This window comes from Diachasma alloeum, unplaced genomic scaffold, assembly GCF_001412515.2.
Source record: "Diachasma alloeum isolate Michigan unplaced genomic scaffold, Dall2.0 Dall_scaffold_00551, whole genome shotgun sequence".
Taxonomy (NCBI): domain Eukaryota; kingdom Metazoa; phylum Arthropoda; class Insecta; order Hymenoptera; family Braconidae; genus Diachasma; species Diachasma alloeum.
The window spans coordinates 118,551-139,093 of NW_021680683.1; the positions used below are offsets into that span (position 1 = coordinate 118,551).

Sequence of the window (20,543 nt, forward strand, 5' to 3'; positions counted from 1 at the left end):
GCCGAGAAACCATTGAGTTTTTCATAGCGCCGCGACTTTCGTCGCAGTTTTTATTTTTTTATTGCAGAGATTAAGGGATGAAACGGGGGTTGATGGATGACGAATTTAATTCTCCATTGAACAGTCTTTATTCCATCCCTTAATATTAATTAGTCGGCGAATAAATCAACTGAAAAACATAAAGTAAACATTGAGTACAAGGAGGACAAAAGTTCCCCTCCGAACCTGTCTCTGTTACAGCGGGACTGCTACTGCCGAGTTACCACGCACCCGACTCACATTTACCGACAATTCGACCGGGACGCCGCCTTTCCCGTGGGGTACCAACTAACATTTTTGGAGTCAGTCAAACTCCCCGATCGGGGCCTCTACTCAGGTCTATCCTCTTTGGGTGGGGGGTTGAGGTCAAGGCTCCCAAAAGGCAAGCGTCAGAGTACTACAAACTTACGAATAAAAAACTTCCTATCACCTAGATTTCTCATTTTCAAATTTAACAATGGAATTAAAATGTAATTTTACTTTCGCTCGACACTTCTGATCAGGCGATATAATATTTTCATTCAATTTTTTACAGCAGAATTTCTTCAACAAACATTAGCAATATGTCGAAAAATAATCGACCACATCGATATAATTATAATGGTGCGATTTATATCTACTTTATTTTTATAACTGCGCCGATGTAGCCATATCAATTACTAATACGACATATTTAGGAATTGTGATAATAAAACAAAAAACTATTATATTGACTCTTCAAGCCAGTGATATACCGCAGCCACGAATAAATATCATGCTGAACATTTGAATACAAAATAGTTAGGCAGCGGAATTAATTAATGCCTCCAATCAAGAATTACTTCAATGTACTCTTGAAGATATGACTACTCTTGATGAACTAATATCTTCTTACTTGTATTTACGGTAAAAAATTGATAACTGTAAGGTCATTAACTGTAGTCTGAGTTTACCGGCGGAATTACAACAGTATTTGACGGTTTTATGTGATTAAAAATGATAACGGATATAGATTCCAGCCAAGAAAGTAATCCTAAGAATAATATATCTACCAATGAATTTTTTTGACGAAAATTTCTTTAGTCTTCAGCCCTTGGATTACGTTAACGGGAATTAGAACTTGTAAGAACCTTTGCATTGATCTCCTTATAGAAATGGAACTAGCAGAATCCATGAAATTGTATTATTGAGCATGACGCTAAAAAATCAATAATAGTAGTTATATAACTCCCGTATAATTATACTATCGTACAACATGTATTCAACTATTCCAACCCAAGAGCCTATTCTTTAATGTAATTTTTAGTTTGAGATTATTCGAATCAGGCGCTTAAAAATACTGCGGATTTTCGATTTAGCCGAATGGTATGGCGAACTCTGCTTTATCGACCTTGGAAGATAAGGCAGGGAGCAACATATCGATAAAACATCACCGCTAAATAGGGGCGGGGAAGGCAAAATGGGGCATGAAACCGTAGAGGCTAATTAATTGTGTTTTTTGGTAAAAATTACTTATATTGGAGGTAAAATATGGCTCCAGCATGAGTTGAAATCACGCCATTCAAAAAAAATAATTGAAGGACAAAATGGGAATGCCCCAATTGAAATAACGCAAAATTGCGTTGATTGACTTTGATTATAAATAGTATGTAATTAATTAAAATGTATACTTATATGTTACATATTTTTTCGATACATAATCGAAGTCGTCTCAGGGTGTTTTGACCAAATTCGCGGAATTTCAAGAAGAAAAAATTGAAAATAAAATAGGTCCAGGACGAAACCTAACTTGTTTGACAGCTCAAAATACTTGTTTTGATGACAAGAATTAATGAAAAAAATACGTGAAAAATAAAACATGACATAATTTTGAAAAATCAAGTTTTTCAACTTTTTTTTTAATTCGTTATTATGAGCATCTAGGGATTGAGAAAAAAAATACTCAAAATATTCTTATAGATAGCAGAAAATGGAAAATTTTGATGGGTTATAAATGAAAATCCAATGAATAGAACTGAACTTATTGAAAAATGAAGAAAAAATCATATCTCTGAAATGGATTGTCGAAAAAATCTGAAAAAAAATGAGAGATAGTTTTTAATTAACTCATCTGATAGTTATTTCGTACTTTTCTCGCAAATTCATCATTATTTCAATTTTACCGAAAATTTTGAGGTGTCCCATTTTGCCCACCCTACCCCGTTTTGCCCTACCCGCCCCTAGTTAGCAGATAGAAAAATTATTTTGCGGATAAATTTTATTTATATCAATTTGGAATAATTAGGGAGAATCTAGAAGCACAAAATTATAATTTAGGAGTCTATAGTTTATTTATAATTAATTGTTGTTTAAATTCCATATAGTTAGCAGATAATATATTGAAAAAAAAATAGTGATATGAATCGATAGCAAATAATTTGGGAAGTTCAAAAATGTCAAATTCAGAATTAGGCAGTGGATAAATATTTATTTATGTGGATCCTTATAAGAAAGTTGAAAAATATTTATTTATAAAATATTTATCCACTCCCTAATTCTGAATTTGACATTTTTGAACTTCCCAAATTATTTGCTATCGATTCATATCACTATTTTTTTTTCAATATATTATCTGCTAACTATATGGAATTTAAACAACAATTAATTATAAATAAACTATAGACTCCTAAATTATAATTTTGTGCTTCTAAATTCTCCCTAATTATTCCCAATTGATATAAATAAAATTCATCCGCAAAATAATTTTTCTATCTGCTAACTAGGGGCGGGTAGGGCAAAACGGGGTAGGGTGGGCAAAATGGGACACCTCAAAATTTTCGGTAAAATTGAAATAATGATGAATTTGCGAGAAAAGTACGAAATAACTATCAGATGAGTTAATTAAAAACTATCTCTCATTTTTTTTCAGATTTTTTCGACAATCCATTTCAGAGATATGATTTTTTCTTCATTTTTCAATAAGTTCAGTTCTATTCATTGGATTTTCATTTATAACCCATCAAAATTTTCCATTTTCTGCTATCTATAAGAATATTTTGAGTATTTTTTTTCTCAATCTCTAGGTGCTCATAATAACGAATTCAAACAAAAAGTTGAAAAACTTGATTTTTCAAAATTATGTCATGTTTTATTTTTTTCGTATTTTTTTCATTAATTCTTGTCATCAAAACAAGTATTTTGAACTGTCAAACAAGTTAGGTTTCGTCCTGGACCTATTTTATTTTCAATTTTTTCATGTTGAAATTCCGCGAATTTGGTCAAAACACCCTGAGACGACTTCGATTATGTATCGAAAAAATATGTAACATATAAGTATACATTTTAATTAATTTCATATTATTTGTAATCAAAGTCAATCAACCCAATTTTGCGGTATTTCAATTGGGGCATTCCATTTTGTCCTTCAATTATTTTTTTTGAATTGGCGTGATTTCAACTCATGCTGAAGCCATATTTTACCTCCACTATAAGTAATTTTTACCAAAAAACACAATTAATTAGCCTCTACGGTTTTATACCCCATTTTGTCTTCCGCTCCCCTATATAGCGGTTGTTTTGTATGTTTTATCGATATGTTGTTCCCTGCCTTATCTTCTGAGGTCGATAAAGCAGAGCTCGCTATATCATTCGGCTAAATCGAAAATCGGCAGTATTTTTAGGCGCCTGATTCGAATAATCTCAAACTAAAAATTACAATAAAGAATAGGCTCTTGGGTTGGAATAGTTGAATACATGTTGTACGATAGTATAATTATACGGGAGTTATATACCTACCATTATTGATTTTTTAGCGTCATGCTCAATAATACAATTTCATGGATTCTGCTAGTTCCATTTCTATAAGGAGATCAATGCAAAGGTTCTTACAAGTTCTAATTCCCGTTAACGTAATCCAAGGGCTGAAGACTAAAGAAATTTTCGTCAAAAAAATTCATTGGTAGATATATTATTCTTAGGATTACTTTCTTGGCTGGAATCTATATCCGTTATCATTTTTAATCACATAAAACCGTCAAATACTGTTGTAATTCCGCCGGTAAACTCAGACTACAGTTAATGACCTTACAGTTATCAATTTTTTACCGTAAATACAAGTAAGAAGATATTAGTTCATCAAGAGTAGTCATATCTTCAAGAGTACATTGAAGTAATTCTTGATTGGAGGCATTAATTAATTCCGCTGCCTAACTATTTTGTATTCAAATGTTCAGCATGATATTTATTCGTGGCTGCGGTATATCACTGGCTTGAAGAGTCAATATAATAGTTTTTTGTTTTATTATCACAATTCCTAAATATGTCGTATTAGTAATTGATATGGCTACATCGGCACAGTTATAAAAATAAAGTAGATATAAATCGCACCATTATAATTATATCGATGTGGTCGATTATTTTTCGACATATTGCTAATGTTTGTTGAAGAAATTCTGCTGTAAAAAATTGAATGAAAATATTATATCGCCTGATCAGAAGTGTCGAGCGAAAGTAAAATTACATTTTAATTCCATTGTTAAATTTGAAAATAAGAAATCTAGGTGATAGGAAGTTTTTTATTCGTAAGTTTGTAGTACTCTGACGCTTGCCTTTTGGGAGCCGTGACCTCAACCCAAACCGACGCGGTTTATATTTACATTTTTAGAAAACGGAGTTTCTCACCGAGTGATCTTTACTATTTTATGTTTCTGCGCACGGGAAACGTGGTTTATCGTTTTTATTTAAAAATGACCAATTTTCAATTAATTTCCATAAAATATCTGGGTGATATTCTTCCACAATTTCTCTCATTTAGCCATTCGTAAATTATCAAGAGTATATGACCTCCATGCAAGTTTCATGTTCTTCAATGATTGTCATTTCATTGCCATATAGCCAAAGTGACGTAAGTGCCATCATTTTGAGTTTTTTACATGGTTACGTCTATGGGGTGCGTTTCGGAATCAACTACCGTAGCTGCAGTAAAGCAAAATTAAATAGGGTTGCAGTAACTGCTACTGCTACTACGTCGATTGCGAAACGTGTCTATGGTTTCAATATGGGGGGTCATTTTGGGCAATGGTCCTTATGTGTAGCGCCATCTATCGGAATTCTAGAAAATTCTAGACATTTCGAAGTAATTCGAGACGTTTCTCGAAATTTCGCAAAAATTCAAGGAGTTTCCAGAAAATTCGAGGGAATGCAAGGAGTTTCTAGGAAAGAAAGAAGGAAAGACCATGGACGTATCCACGTACCATTACGGCAGTATCAAAGATACCGCCTCCTGCAATTTTTCTTCTTCAAAGCTAACAGGGCGTTAATTTTTTAAAATTGTAAAATTCAATTTACCGATTTTTTCCAACATTTTTTAATTAACTTTGATAATGACAAATCGACGTAAGTCCAAAAGTTAGAATCAAAGGGGCGCATCTCCAGCACCTGCGTTCCATCAATTGTAGTCCTTTGATTGATATCCTCGTTCACTTGGAGAATAAAGAATGACAAACGGGCATAACTCGAAAGTGTAAGTTCTTGTTTTTTCTGCTTCTTCTAATGTATTTCACGGTTACCCTAACAAAGAAACGTCCCCAGGTGTACCTCACTGGTTTAATCCATTTTGACATAGGTTATTCTACGTGAAAAATGATTGACCACGTATTTTTTTACGTGCTAATTCGGCCATAGAGGGCGGAAATGGTGTTTAAAATTCGCTCAAAAAAATTATTTTTCGCGATTTCCCGAAAACTAGGTTAACTTTTCTAAATTTTTTTTTGGCATTCAATCACTCATTCGACGGCACTTTTATTGATATAGGTTTCGTTTACAAGGTTTGACTTTTTCAATACTTTATTAAACAAAAATGTTTTTTTTCATAATTGTGAAAAAAGATTATGTTCCTCATTCGGCCAAAAACCACTTTTCTGACCCGTGGGATTGCATTCCTCGGCTTCGCCTTGGTCTGCAACCCTCACACTTGTCAGAAAAGTTTTTTTCGGCCTTGTGACGAAAATAGCTATTTTTTCTCACCATCATCAAAGATCTCTCTTCATAATAAGGATCTGAAGCATAATTGGGACTTACGTCCCTTTGTCGTTGAAAATTGGTAATTACGCTCCTAGACGTGTTTATTAATACATTTTTGTTCAGAAATTGGACGAAAAGTCGATAAACCATTAAAACGGAATATGCGCCCCTTTGTCTATACGCCGATGATTTGTTAAGATGAATTTGTGATAAAAATATTCTTTTGCGCATGTAAATATCATTTTCATCACGCTGTGACGAAAAATGAATTTTTCGGCACGCTCCGCGAGCCTAAAAGTCCAATTTCTGCCACATTGTGATGAAAAATTGTTCGTAACTCTTGAAAAAATGTTTTTTAGCTCGTGGGATTATATCACGAGCCTTCGGCTATTCTAAGAGAATTAGAATTTAGAGAGAAAAAATTTCCGCGTCACCCAGCCGGGAATCGAACCCGGGTCTCCCAGATACGCGCCGGGCACTCTTACCGACTAAGTTACCGGGAACCACAGAAATTCACTCTCAAATTCACCTCAAACACCGCCTAACCTCCTTTAGGCATTAAAGATATAAACCTCCCACTCGCCAAAAAACACTTTTTTGCACTCGTTACGAAATGTACTATTAAAGGTGTTCATAATTTAGATTTTGCTAAGCAATTTATCGTTAGCTTGTTATTACCTCCAGGTTGTGGCATTTTATTGATTAAATTTCCGGAAGGATCGAATACCATAATTCTATTGTTACAGTAACCATCAGCCACGACAATTTCACCTGTGCGTGAAATAGCTACGGAAGTTGGTTGACAGAAGTGTTGATTATCTGACCCACGTATAAATCTTTCGCCGAGTGCTATTTCTGGTTCAATACTGCCAGGTGTAAACTAGAATCGAAATATAATCCAAATGTGAAAAATAAAAATGGAAAAGGTCGAAGATGCGTAAGAAAAACATTTCATCAAAGATTTTAATTCCAAAAAATTGAAATTAATTTTTTTTTATCTCTAAATTCAAATGCTGAAATCATGATTATTTTATTAATTTCCAATTATTTTTAATTCTTCCATGAATTCATGGAGTTCTAAGGCTTTTTCATGATTAAGAAATTATGATAAAGATACGAAAGAGCTCAGTTTACAATATGCAATTACGCAGCGGAGTTGTTAAATGGTTTGCAAAGATCCTACGAAAGATAATTACTTTGAAAACTTGATGCAGAGCAACGTCGGTGAGCCATGTATTGCCATTGGCATCGATGTGAAGCCCATGAGGTAGATAGAACATATCCGCACCCCAAGCGCTCTCAACGACGCCATTCAGTGGATTCAAGTTCAGGACGGTATCCTGTTGGATCGGTCCTCTAAATGCCTCTCGGTACTCCAGATTATCGTCAAATGAACTGAAACATTATCATTATCACTTCACACATTTCTTGAAAATTTATCAGAATCTGTGGATTATTTTTCCTGTTAAAAATCAATCTTTTTTTTTCCAGTCTTCGAAGTGAAATACAGACAATTTATTGATCCACCTGAACTAGCATCATTATGAAGAAGTCGTGGGACTGTTCCAGTTTTTCTAAATTATTTCGAGTGCCAATTATTGATTTATTTCATCAATGACTTGTCCGAGGACAAATAGTCAAAAGTTCACGTTCGTGACAAATTTTGTGGGCTACAAGAAATTCCTTTAAACATTCTTAAACAAAAGTATAATTTTTTTATGTGGTACTTGATTTAGCAAAGATCTTCGATTTTAATGCAATTTTTAAAAATTTCGGCCATTGTTTGCGAAATTTGGTCGCCGACCAGAAAATTTCAAGACACTTTTTTTATGGAATTGTTTGCAAGATGCAAAACAAATCTAGCATTTTTGGTTTCCAACATGTTTTTCAATATATAATTAAAAATTTATTCAACAAAGATTTGAATGAAAAATTGTTCAATATTTGAGAAATGAAGAGAACAGTACAATTGTATATTCTAAAACAGAAGAAGTAGAACCATAGAACGACAAAAATGTTCTGGATGACTAGATTGTATATAAGAGACAAGGTCCTAAGTGTGAGAATTTATATGAATTGTTTATTATCCTCATGTATTTTCAATAGTGTAAACTTGAAGTTATCAAATAAAGCATTATTACCACGACCAATTCCGTGTTTTAAGTATATAAAAAACCATTACAAGGCAGAAGATCACCTAGACAATGAGCACAATCATGTAAAAATGTTAATAAATCCGTTTTGTAGAAGATTTCCGTTTTGTTTCAGATGATAGAAAAAACATACTTGTAGTCCCAGATTCTGTCAGCGCGATGGAAGATGACCGGTTTGCCGGACGGGTGTACAGACACGCCAACAATCTGTCCAACTCCTGCGGGTCCTTGCCATCCAGCTTGCTCTACAGGATAGAGCACCTTTTGCTGCTCAACAGTCTCACTCCTCTCACCTTTTTCCTTGAAGACAATCCACAAAAAAATGCATTAGATCTCAACACAACAGTTCACCGTCTTCAAAAATTTCAACAGCTGTTACCCGCAAAAAATTTTTCTTTATGAATGTTGAATTGATCCCCGTGACGTAGGGAAGAAATAATAATAGCCAAGACCGAAATTTCAGTCCGTGTTATTCTCTAAATATCTTGAAAATCGACCGATTTGGAGAGGAGAATCGAACTTTTCCCTTCAAGATTACTCATTACTGAGATAATCGCGATTCAATAACCAAAGGGTAAAAGATGAATAATAATAATTCAGAAAAAAAAATTTTTTTTCAGCTCCCCAAATCGCTATAAATGAAATCGTTTGACATATTTCTTCAAATCTCTTTCTTCAGAAGACATTCCCAAAATATTCTGCACATCTGTTAATTCTAAACTGATTCCCTATTCCCACCAGTTGGTAGATCAACATTAAATTGAAATAAATGACATAGAAAAACTTACATTCAACAGATTGAGCAGTTCGTCAACGATATCTTGGAAGGTTCCATCATCAACGTCAACGAAACGTCCAGTGGCAATTCCAATAATTCCCAGAACAATTGGAAGAATGATATCAAGCCTGCCGTTCATTCTGTCCTCACGTATGGATCAACTGGTTGGTAGTTCGAGGAGTGCCGAGAGCTTGTCGTCTGAATTTCTCGATTCGAATCAATAAAGCGCGCTTGCGCACTTCCTTAATACGCAATTCTCTAATGATCCCAATATTTTATTTCACTGGATTATTAATTCTGCGATTTTTTGAATTTTCCGGAGTAATTTATCCCCTGATAGTGAACTCACTATTATTATCAAGTTTTGTAGATTTGTTCTTTTCAGTTTATTCAATTAATTTAATAAATACAATTTTAACGAGCGGATTTTTATGGCGCAGACATCAATCTCGAGATGATTAAGATGAGTCTCTTATTCTTCTCAAGGTCAATGATTTTTTTGGTTCAGAAAGAGGATTTATTGATATTTTATCACTCGAGAAATTGAGAAAACAAATTCTGTCAAATTTTGGCATCTATTGAAGTGATTTGATTCTGGTTTCTGACTTTTTGGCTGTATGAGTTATCTAAGATTTTCGATGCTCGAAAATGCTTCAACTTGAATATCTTCAGAATAATTGTATTTTGAATTTTTTGTTACTTCACTTCGGTTGATGATTTATTTCAATTTGTTCTGATTTACACATTTCAATCTATTGAAAATAAAAAAATTTGAGTTAATTATAATGAAATAAGATTTAAACTCATAATGGCAGCTGGCGAACAAACTGCGCCATGGGTTGTTCGTGACCAACTGCACTTGGTCCACAATTTGTTGCAGGGAATTGTGCTTTTGGGGGATGATGCAAACCGTTGGGGAGTAATCGATAAATTTGCGCAGGTGTCCTCGTCATTTACATCGAATAAAACTGTGATTCCCTGATTCTTCACTCTTTCAAATCTTGCAGAAAACAAATCGCAAAATAATGAAAAAATAAGGGAATTTGACATTGTATCTTTTTCTGCATTGGTGATAATTTTTCGTACGAATAAGGAAAAATGCCTGTGGTACGTGTTGCACATCTGCAGTTTCAAGGACGTTGCAGTGGATCAATAGAGCAGCTAGTATCAAGAGCCAGGAATAAACACTGGTCGGATCATGACCGTTACAATTTCATTTTTCTATTTGCATCTTTGTTAATTACACCAACTATCTCCGGATTAGGAAGTTTTAGAGAAAAACTGTTGAAGGATTTTTTTCGTAGCTAAGAAAATTTTCTATAAGAAAGGTTTTTATGTTTTTTTCTTCCGAATGGAAGCATTGAAATCATTAAATTTCTAAGTTTTCCAATTTTACTTGGAAAAGATGTAGAATGGTGTAAAACGTAAAAATACGAAGTTTGACGACCATGTGTGCATGTCCACTTGGTGGAAAATCCCAAAATTAAAAAGCTGAAATAATTTCAAAAAATCTCAAATTTTATCAGATTATAGGTATCAATGAAAACAAACTCTGTGCTCAATTTCAGTCCGATCGGCCCAGCTGTTTTTGAAAAATTGCCATTTATTTCTAAATCATTTTCCGTCAATAACTCGAAAACTATCCAACCGATTTCAATAATTTTTGAAATATTTCTCTTGATGTCTTTTATCTCAATTAAAACATGTATACCACATTCATACAACGTTTTTGAGACATTTTCATTTTTCTGTCCTTCGCTTAAAATCCTTCTACGCACTCTAACTTTTGAAAAAATCAACATATCAACTCGAAATTTGGCATGAAGTTTTCTGCTATCATTGCAGCGGTTCGTATCGCAAGTGAGCTGAATAGGATACTTAGTTTAGGAGATATTCAAATTTTTTTGTAATAGTATATTATATGTCATCAGGCGATAAAAGTATTATCTGGCGAATGTGGCTTTATAATTATTCTTTTATCGCCGTGTGACATATGATATTTTATGTCATTGGGCCCGAAAACCGCGATCTAACCGAGCGAAGCGAGGTTAGAATCGCGGTTTATCGGGCCTAATGACATAAATCTTTTTTTATCACTGTCCGTAAAACGTCGGTTTACGGACAGTTCGTGTCCGTTAAACGTCGTTTACGGACATTGTGAACAAATAGTATATTTCGTCATTAGGCCGAAAATAGTATATTTCGTCACTAGGCCGAAAGAAACTTTTCTGGCGAATATGAGTTTGCAGCCCGAGCCGAAGGCGAGGGCTGCAATCATATGAGCTAGAAAAGTTTTTTTTGGCCGTATGACGAACAGTATTTTTTGTTATGACGGCCGTAGGCAGAGATTCACGGACGCGGAGCGGAGCGCAGCGTCCGTGAAGCGCTGCCTCACGGCCGGAATGACAAAAAAACTTTTCTGACGAATATGATTGCAGCCCTCGCCTTCGGCTCGTGCTGCAAACCTCATATTCACTAGAAAAGTTTTTTTTGGCCGTATGACGAATAATATTTTTTGTCATGACGGCCGTAGGCAGAGATTCCCGTGAAATGCTGCCTTACAGCCGGAATGACAAAAACAGTTATTCCTTCAATATTTAAAAAAGTAACCAACTGATTTCAATCATTTTTTTTCTAAATATTCGTCTGGATACCTTCTATCTCAAACAATCGAAATATATGTACCTTTTTGACATACGTGGATGAAAAAGTCCACTTTTTTCACTACTTTTCGTGTGTAAAGTGGATCTTTTTGGGTGTACTTTAGAGTAGTTAAAAAAAGTACACTTTTTTTAACGTTATTTTGAGAGCTCTTAGCAGTGCCGCCATTTGACACACCGGAGGCCAGCCTACTCGTGAGGATTCTGACCAATCATATGCCGTATTTCTTCTAACGACTGTTCTGGCTAAAAACATCGGTCTACGGCTCGTTGTGCATTAGTGTTGATGTATAATCCGTGTCACAGCCTTCCCACGGTCACTGAGGCTGCATTCTTGGTCATTGCGAAACAGTATATTTGTCAATTTTTATTTAAATCAATTTCAGGAAACTTTTCTAACCACGCCGTTGACGGAACCTGTAGACTGCTAGTAGAGAGTAAGTTGACTCTCTATTTGTTCCTGGAGTGGAGAGAAAGTTGAGAGTTCGTGGAGAATGGGACTGACAGGGCCAATTCTCTACTCATGAGTACTTTTAGAGAGTAGAAAGCTGAGGGGAGGACTATTCTGGGCTTCGTGGATTTGGACCCTTGAGTAATCTGACCCTCTAATCTTTAGAACCTTAGACCTCATGCCTCTTTGAACGCCCAAACCCGAATTTTTTTGTGAACGCTGAATGTTATGGCCCTAAAACCTTCCAAACCCTACAGATTATGATTCATATATTGTGACCCTTATATTTTCAGACCCTTACTGATTCTGACCCTTAGATTTTGACCCTAAAAATTTCTGACCCTTAAAAAAGTGTGACTGTCAAATATTTGAACCTTATTATTTTTGACCCTTAAAATGAGGTCAACCCTCTACTATCTACTTTTGTAGAGAGTTGGGATCGGATGCTTCCCAAGTGGAAATTCTGTTCAGGTCTCGATCAGAAACTGATCAAGTCCGATCCGAAACTCTGATCAGGAATGTTACGCTTCTACCTTATATTTTTCCACTAGGGTACTTGGGCTCCAAAAATCGATTGGATGCTCGTTTGAGTTTGGATTGGAAAAAATTCCAAAACTACAATTAAGTATGAACGTTGGTTCATAAAGATCTTCTTTTCTTATTGATTTTTTTCACTGTTAGAAACACCTAGAAACGAATTCTTCTACATATCTCAACTCTACACCAACCTTTCTTCTCGGTGCTTTGGAAATTTGTGAGCACTACAAACAACTACAAACGATTTTAGACAGGAATCCGAGCTCATTCTGGCTATAGCTTTCAATCACTTCCTACTTGGTCTCCAAAAATCGATTGGACGCTCATTTGATTTCCGATTACGGAAATTCCAAAACTACAATCAACTACAAACGATTGCAGATAAGAATCTCACGCCATTACAAATACAACTATGAAATAGTTCCTAACTGTATTTCAAAAACGAATTGGACACTCCATNTGACCCTCTAATCTTTAGAACCTTAGACCTCATGCCTCTTTGAACGCCCAAACCCGAATTTTTTTGTGAACGCTGAATGTTATGGCCCTAAAACCTTCCAAACCCTACAGATTATGATTCATATATTGTGACCCTTATATTTTCAGACCCTTACTGATTCTGACCCTTAGATTTTGACCCTAAAAATTTCTGACCCTTAAAAAAGTGTGACTGTCAAATATTTGAACCTTATTATTTTTGACCCTTAAAATGAGGTCAACCCTCTACTATCTACTTTTGTAGAGAGTTGGGATCGGATGCTTCCCAAGTGGAAATTCTGTTCAGGTCTCGATCAGAAACTGATCAAGTCCGATCCGAAACTCTGATCAGGAATGTTACGCTTCTACCTTATATTTTTCCACTAGGGTACTTGGGCTCCAAAAATCGATTGGATGCTCGTTTGAGTTTGGATTGGAAAAAATTCCAAAACTACAATTAAGTATGAACGTTGGTTCATAAAGATCTTCTTTTCTTATTGATTTTTTTCACTGTTAGAAACACCTAGAAACGAATTCTTCTACATATCTCAACTCTACACCAACCTTTCTTCTCGGTGCTTTGGAAATTTGTGAGCACTACAAACAACTACAAACGATTTTAGACAGGAATCCGAGCTCATTCTGGCTATAGCTTTCAATCACTTCCTACTTGGTCTCCAAAAATCGATTGGACGCTCATTTGATTTCCGATTACGGAAATTCCAAAACTACAATCAACTACAAACGATTGCAGATAAGAATCTCACGCCATTACAAATACAACTATGAAATAGTTCCTAACTGTATTTCAAAAACGAATTGGACACTCCATTTCAAATTACAAACAAGAAAAACGTTACTACTATCACGAGTAGCTCAAAATCTATCAATTATGAAATTTTGGTTCAAATCCAACCAAGTGGGGTGCCCACTTCACGGAGCTATGAAAAATAGATATTTTTTGCTAATCGCAAACGCAAAAAGTCATGCGTGGATCCCGGACAACCATTGATATCCATTTCCCGGATGGGTCTAAACTAGGTACATCCGCAAATAATGGTACAGGAAGTGGCGGCCATTTTTCTCAGCAGTTTCGGGGGTAGGGCCATCTAGAATCACTGTAGGGAACTGAAAAAGAGAATTTCTTTACCTGTTGTGAAAATTACCGATCGGAGAAGGGAATGCGAGTGTCCTCTATCATAATTTTATTGTAACGGAAAATTTGGATGTTTTATAGATGGCGATAGTAATCCACAAACCATCTTTCAACGTTCTGTCAAGGGGTGCTCATCCTAAAATAATAACGAGAATGTGCATGGAAGCTATGTGCCCCGTTTTTTTCAAATAATTAATTAATTGTTAATGAATTAATTTATTGTATCGATGATGGTTATTCACTCTTTGAATTTAATCAGATATTTTTTTCGCAGTGCTCTATAATATTTCTTATTGCTGCGCTTAATTATATATAATTGGATTAACCTAAATTACCGGTGATGGTATTTAAAATTTTTAAAAATGATAAATAAATCGTTGTTCATTCTATCATCCCATACAAATAATTGTTGTTAATGTTTATTGTTAATAATTGGAAAAAAAAATTGGTTTCGGCGAGATTCGAACCCTGAGCCTCCAGCATATAAATCCATAACCTTATCCACTCTGCCAAAGGAGGCCATTTAACTTGGCATTTAGTTTTGTCTATAACACGATAATTATTAAATTTTATATTGTTTATGCATATAGTCCACCATAGTTCCAATTAATATCTTGTTTCTTCATTATTGGTGACTATCAAATAATCAAATAATTATTGCGAATAAATATAAATGATCTCGATAGAATCATAGATTTGTTTTCTGCATAAATTTTTTCATCATGTACTAATTAATTGTTTACTATGTCAACGAAGGTTATTACAATATTCCATTCAATCAAATCAATTATTGGAATCTGCCGTGAAGTGTTTTTTAATACCTGGCATTATTTAATTAGATTTGTTTGCATAAAAGTCAATATCAGATATTAATTATAAACAAATCACCAAAATTCCATCATCCCATGAGAAACTATTTGGATTGTTACGCTTAATTACTTGTGGTTGAATCATCAGAAATTACCGGTAATGACATTTGAAATAAAAAACAATTAATAATGAATGGTTGTACACATATTATCATCCCATAAAAATAATTGTTGTTAACGTTTATTGTTGATAAATGAAAACAAAAAAATTAGTTTCGGCGAGACTTGAACCCTGCCCCAAAATATTATGATTCCCATAATATTATCCACTTATTTATTTTATTTTTTTAAATCACTCTGCCAAAGCACTGTATTTGATTTGGAAATTTAATTATGCCTATACGATGGTCGTTATTACTCCTTACTTTTTTTTTTAATTTTCAAAAAATTGAAACGAATAGGGACTTGTATATTAATTTATTTTTTGTATTATCAAACAGTTAAAACAACGGTTGTTATCGTAACGTCACGACCGTTTGCAGGTAGTTTGAAAAACACTCCTTTTCAATGTTCAATTTTTTAAAGGAATTCATGGCGTTTTTTTATTAGAATTCCCTACGGCGAAGTGTAGTACTCCACGCCGGAGTTGAGGGAGGGAGTAGGCGAAGGGGTCTGAGCCAAATAATAATATTAATTTTTGAGAAAAAAAGGATAATTCCTCGGTAGACATTTTCATTTCTTTTATTATTGGAAATTTCCCTCAATTAAAAAAAGTTATGCTCGATTAGTTTTTCACTCCGGATTCATACCCACCAAAGTAATAATCGTATTTGGAGTTTCATTCCTGGAAAAGAGGGGAGTAATTCGGAACAGCCATATAGAAGGGAGGCAGCTCAAGTCATGAACGCCCGACAATAAACGACCTGACCATGGCAGGTGTACTCGTACAGGTATAAATCGATAGTCCCTACTCAGGAGAACTCAGTCGCAGGACTACTCCTCGCAGTTTCAACATCGTCACCGTCATCATTCAATCGAAATAGTGTTACGTGCATTTTATATTTTTGTAATTGTGTGTGACGTCTCCAGAATGAAAAGACCAAGTACGAGTGTCCTACCTACGGAGATTATTATTCACATATTTAAATACGTTCCCATACTATGGAAGATTAAACTGGAAAGAGGTATGGGCATCTTCTCTCGTTGTCTTTATAGAAAGGGGGGGAACATACCTTCATAGTGCCCAATTGGGACAGTTTCAAGTTGATCGCCAGATATGGGTGAATTCGCCAAACATTGGTTCAATTTAATTACGATTTTTTTTTTTGGAAAAAGGTGAAATAATTGAATTTGAAAAAATAATAATTAATTCGTTTCATTAGTCCTAGACCCTTAAAAAAAAATACTTTTCTCGTTGGGCCAAATTTCAAATAAATGGCTCAACGCTCTGCTAAATTCGAAACTCATCTTAGTTTGCAGGCAATGGCAGGAGGCGAGCAAAGCTTCCTGGAGCGGTATTAGGCGATTAATTGTCGTTTCTCCCCGTCGGCGCAGAAACTCCCTTGGCATATATGTCCAAAATGATGAAATATATGTCTCAAGATATGACCAAATAATGATGGATGCCATTCTATCTCGTATTGGGCACAACATCACCCATCTATCATTTGAGTTGTTTTCTGTCGATCTGGATAAACATTTCTTCCTACTCATCGCGAAACATTGCACCAATGTGGAGAACTTCAGCAGCAGCGGATGGCAGAAATCAGCAGAGCTGAAGCACTTACTTTCTTGCAATACAAAATTAAGATCCATTTACTTGGATGGAGCAGAGGTGAGTTTAAGCGCATTGCAAGGCCGGAACTGGAAATGTTTGCACTTACTAGGTGGCATGCCGATTTGGGAAAAGGCTTCGAAGGAACGAGTAGTGGAACTCATAAATGGCAGTTCCGATTTGGAAGATTTGAGACTTGACACATGGTCGGAAGAAATTCGTGATGCCGTCGTAAAGAAGTCGAAATTGAAGTCCCTGGGTTATTGCGAAGAATTGTTTCGCTATGGTCGACGTCCGGAGTTAATTAATTTCCAGGGAATGCGATTATTGACGAGTTTGGCCCTATGTGATCTCGGGATAAAGGTGGATTGTGCAGAACGTTTCCTCAGGATGCTCATCCAAATATCCCTGTATTGTCCAAACTTCCAGGAATTATCAATACGAGGTGAAAATTCAATAAAAATGATATACTTCCATGAATTCTTAGTAATTAAGGATAATAATAGTGATAATAATAATGATCATAATAATAATAAGAATCATACTAAAAATACTAATAACAATAACAATCCATAATAGTAACTACCATAATAATAATATTCTTATTATTATGGTAGATAATAGGAGAAGCGGGGGGTGGTTATTATTATTTCATTGTATATCTATATTGAGAAAATTTAAGGGCGATGAGAAACAATATGTAAAAACTCGAGAGGGTATACGGAAGACGAATAATTCTGAATAATTATTTGCATAAAAATGTTTTTGCCTTCATTGCAGAGACGGCGGTATCAAATTCGGCGTATGAAGCGATGTTGGCTTTACCAAAACTTCATACCCTGGCCTTAGAAAATATCAAGTCCTTTGATGATACCATGCTCGTGCGGCTATCAAAGCTTCGCCGGTTAGCAGTGAAGAACGTTGGTTATAGCGTTGAAGGATTGCTGTCGTTTTTGGCCGAAGCCACCGATTTGGAGTATTTGGACATTAGCTGGAGTAGCCTATATATTGCAGAACTGGAGCAGATCATTAATGTTACATTCCATCGAAAGAACAAACTGAAGATCATCGTTCACCAACGTGATATGAATAAAATTGTATCCATGTCTCCAGGAAAACATGTGACGTTCGCCCAGTGGCATTATAAGCAACATACGCATTTCCTGCTCCGTCCATGAATAATTAATATGAATATAAATATGTAAAATCTATGGAATGGCGAATAACAACGAATTTTGTTGATAAAATAGTTGAGATTTCCAAATACTTGATTCATTTGGTAGTGGGGGGGGGCTTGTGTATAGATTGCACAATACACAAGCCCACGTCACCATAACATGATGTTCTATGGTTCTCTGCAGTTTCCCTACTGGCGCAGGTAGGGCTCATCCCCACAATGACAGGTCAATGAGGATTGGTGGCTTTTACAACAAATGGGACTGGAGTTAGTCTGTGGACATTGCTCCCACCAGGTGCACCGCTCAGGTAAACACAGTTCTAGATCGGCGGTCAATCACGGCGGATATCTCACGGAATACGCACAGAAAATTTATAATCAGTTGCAATTTAGCATATATTATTCGGTGTTCGGTGAAAATGCCATCTGAAAGAAAAACAATCAGGGGTCTTACAGACTTTCCACTGGAGTTATTGACGGAAATTTTCAAAAGTGTTCCTCCCACTTCGAAGATTGTACTAGAAAGAGGTATGTTTTTGGGATCTCGTTCTGTGCGAANATCCAATTATATATAATTAAGCGCAGCAATAAGAAATATTATAGAGCACTGCGAAAAAAATATCTGATTAAATTCAAAGAGTGAATAACCATCATCGATACAATAAATTAATTCATTAACAATTAATTAATTATTTGAAAAAAACGGGGCACATAGCTTCCATGCACATTCTCGTTATTATTTTAGGATGAGCACCCCTTGACAGAACGTTGAAAGATGGTTTGTGGATTACTATCGCCATCTATAAAACATCCAAATTTTCCGTTACAATAAAATTATGATAGAGGACACTCGCATTCCCTTCTCCGATCGGTAATTTTCACAACAGGTAAAGAAATTCTCTTTTTCAGTTCCCTACAGTGATTCTAGATGGCCCTACCCCCGAAACTGCTGAGAAAAATGGCCGCCACTTCCTGTACCATTATTTGCGGATGTACCTAGTTTAGACCCATCCCCATTTCCCAACAAAAAAATCACTTGAAAAAAGTTCTCTGCATCTGGTGGGATATGAAGGGTGTACTCTATTATGAACTTTTGAAAACAGGTCAGATAGTTACTGCAGAACGCTACAGTTGACAATTGAAGAAATTGAGCGAGGTACTTGATAAAAAGAGGCTATTTACTGGGCAAGGAAGCCGGAAAGTTATACTGCTCCATGGTAACGCTCGACCTCATGTCATTTACTGGGCAAGGGAACCGGAAAGTCATGTTAGTCCCTGATAACGCTCGATCTCATGTTTCTCGCGCGACTCAGAAAACCATTTTAAGCTTGGGCTGAGAGGTTATCCCGCACGCGGTTTATTCACCGGATTTGGCCCCTTCCGATTACCATCTGTTCCGGTCCATGTAGCGCGCCTTGGAGGAAAGCCGCTTCCAAACTCTGGACGATGTACAAAAATTCGTCGATGACTTCATCGCTTCAAAGCCTGCAAGTTTTTTTCGCGATGGCATTCGTATGTTGCCCGATCGATGGGGCAAGATTATCGAAACCGATGGACGATATTTCGAGGATTGATCTAGTATTTGTATATTTTATAATGTGACATTTTTTAATAAAAAAAGGGGAAAATTAAGTTATACACCGAATAATATGACCCTTATTACTTGACCATAATTTTTTTACCCTTATTTTCTGACTCTCATTTTCTGATCCTCTCTTTTTGACCCTTATATTCTGAGACTTGTCTGACTCATTCTGTGACCTTCCCATTTTCCCTTTATATTCTCACCCTGTGACGGTCGTCACAAAAAAATTTGTAAAAAAAAATTTGCAAAAAGAAATTTGAAAAAGATGTGTGAGAGAGAAATCGGTAAAGAAAATTGGCAAGAGAAAATTTATTGGGGAAGGGAACATTTTAAGTTACCAACTCAAGATAAAGAACAGTCGGTAAAATCGCGTACGCCAGAGGGGGGAAAACTACTAAAACGCCCGATAGTGGCGCAAACTATCCGTGTCTCGCCGCGCAATCGCGCCGATTGGTGGGAGTCGCGGCCAATCGGGAGAGAGTCGAGGGTAGTAGAGTGGGAGGAGAGTCCTAGGTGAGCGTGAAGCATATAAAAGGAGCTGCAGAGCAGCGAAAAATCAGTCTCTCGCTCAGACTTAGCTCACTAGAGGTGTTCCCTAGTAAGCAACCCGAAGCGGCCTAAACCGGAGAGGCATCCCCGGTAGAAGCCAAGCCCTAACCTATACTAGAGGGGTATCCCTAGTGGAAGTTCCGTTAAGAGGTCTAGTTCGGAGGGGTATCCCCGGACGAACCCATTCCCAGAGAGAATTAGAAGGGCGAATCTCCGTTGAAACCAGAGGGGTATCCCTGGTGGAGATGCTAATTCCCCATTAGAAGGTGGAAGCCGGAGGAGTATCCCCGGTGGAAACCAATTAGACAGAACAAGCAAAGAGAGAATTAGAAGGGCGAATCTCCGTTGAAACCACAGGGGTATCCCTGGTGGAAGCGTGAATTCCCCAATAGACGTGTACACGTAAAAAAAATGAGTCT

At 36.0% G+C, this 20,543-nt stretch overlaps 2 protein-coding genes across 8 annotated transcripts in view; one reads left to right on the top strand and one right to left on the bottom strand.

Annotated features, from left to right (window-relative positions):
- LOC107043180 (peptidyl-alpha-hydroxyglycine alpha-amidating lyase 2) overlaps positions 1–9,791 on the bottom strand; it is a 62,087-nt gene extending 52,296 nt beyond the window's left edge. The window contains exons 1-4 of the mRNA XM_015264544.1: positions 8,960–9,791; positions 8,305–8,471; positions 7,215–7,413; positions 6,697–6,898 (exon numbers count right to left, since the gene is read on the bottom strand). Of these exons, the coding sequence (XP_015120030.1) occupies positions 6,697–6,898; positions 7,215–7,413; positions 8,305–8,471; positions 8,960–9,088 (697 nt within the window). The 5' untranslated portion in view covers positions 9,089–9,791. The remainder of the gene's footprint in view (positions 1–6,696; positions 6,899–7,214; positions 7,414–8,304; positions 8,472–8,959) is intronic.
- A 4,319-nt stretch (positions 9,792–14,110) lies between these two features.
- Positions 14,111–18,034, top strand: LOC107043184. Of its 7 annotated transcripts, none has more exons than XM_015264550.1 (5): positions 14,111–15,196; positions 15,876–16,223; positions 16,512–17,258; positions 17,594–17,912; positions 17,954–18,034. In XM_015264550.1, exons 2-5 carry the CDS (start codon positions 16,130–16,132, stop codon positions 17,958–17,960), a joined length of 1,167 nt encoding a protein of 388 aa, XP_015120036.1. In that variant the 5' UTR covers positions 14,111–15,196; positions 15,876–16,129; the 3' UTR covers positions 17,961–18,034. The 7 variants fall into 7 exon arrangements, with proteins under 7 accessions (XP_015120036.1, XP_015120038.1, XP_015120031.1 ...); XM_015264552.1 differs by having other exon boundaries at positions 16,512–16,873; positions 16,926–17,258; positions 17,594–18,031; XM_015264545.1 differs by having other exon boundaries at positions 17,594–18,031.
- The last annotated feature ends 2,509 nt before the right edge of the window (positions 18,035–20,543 follow it).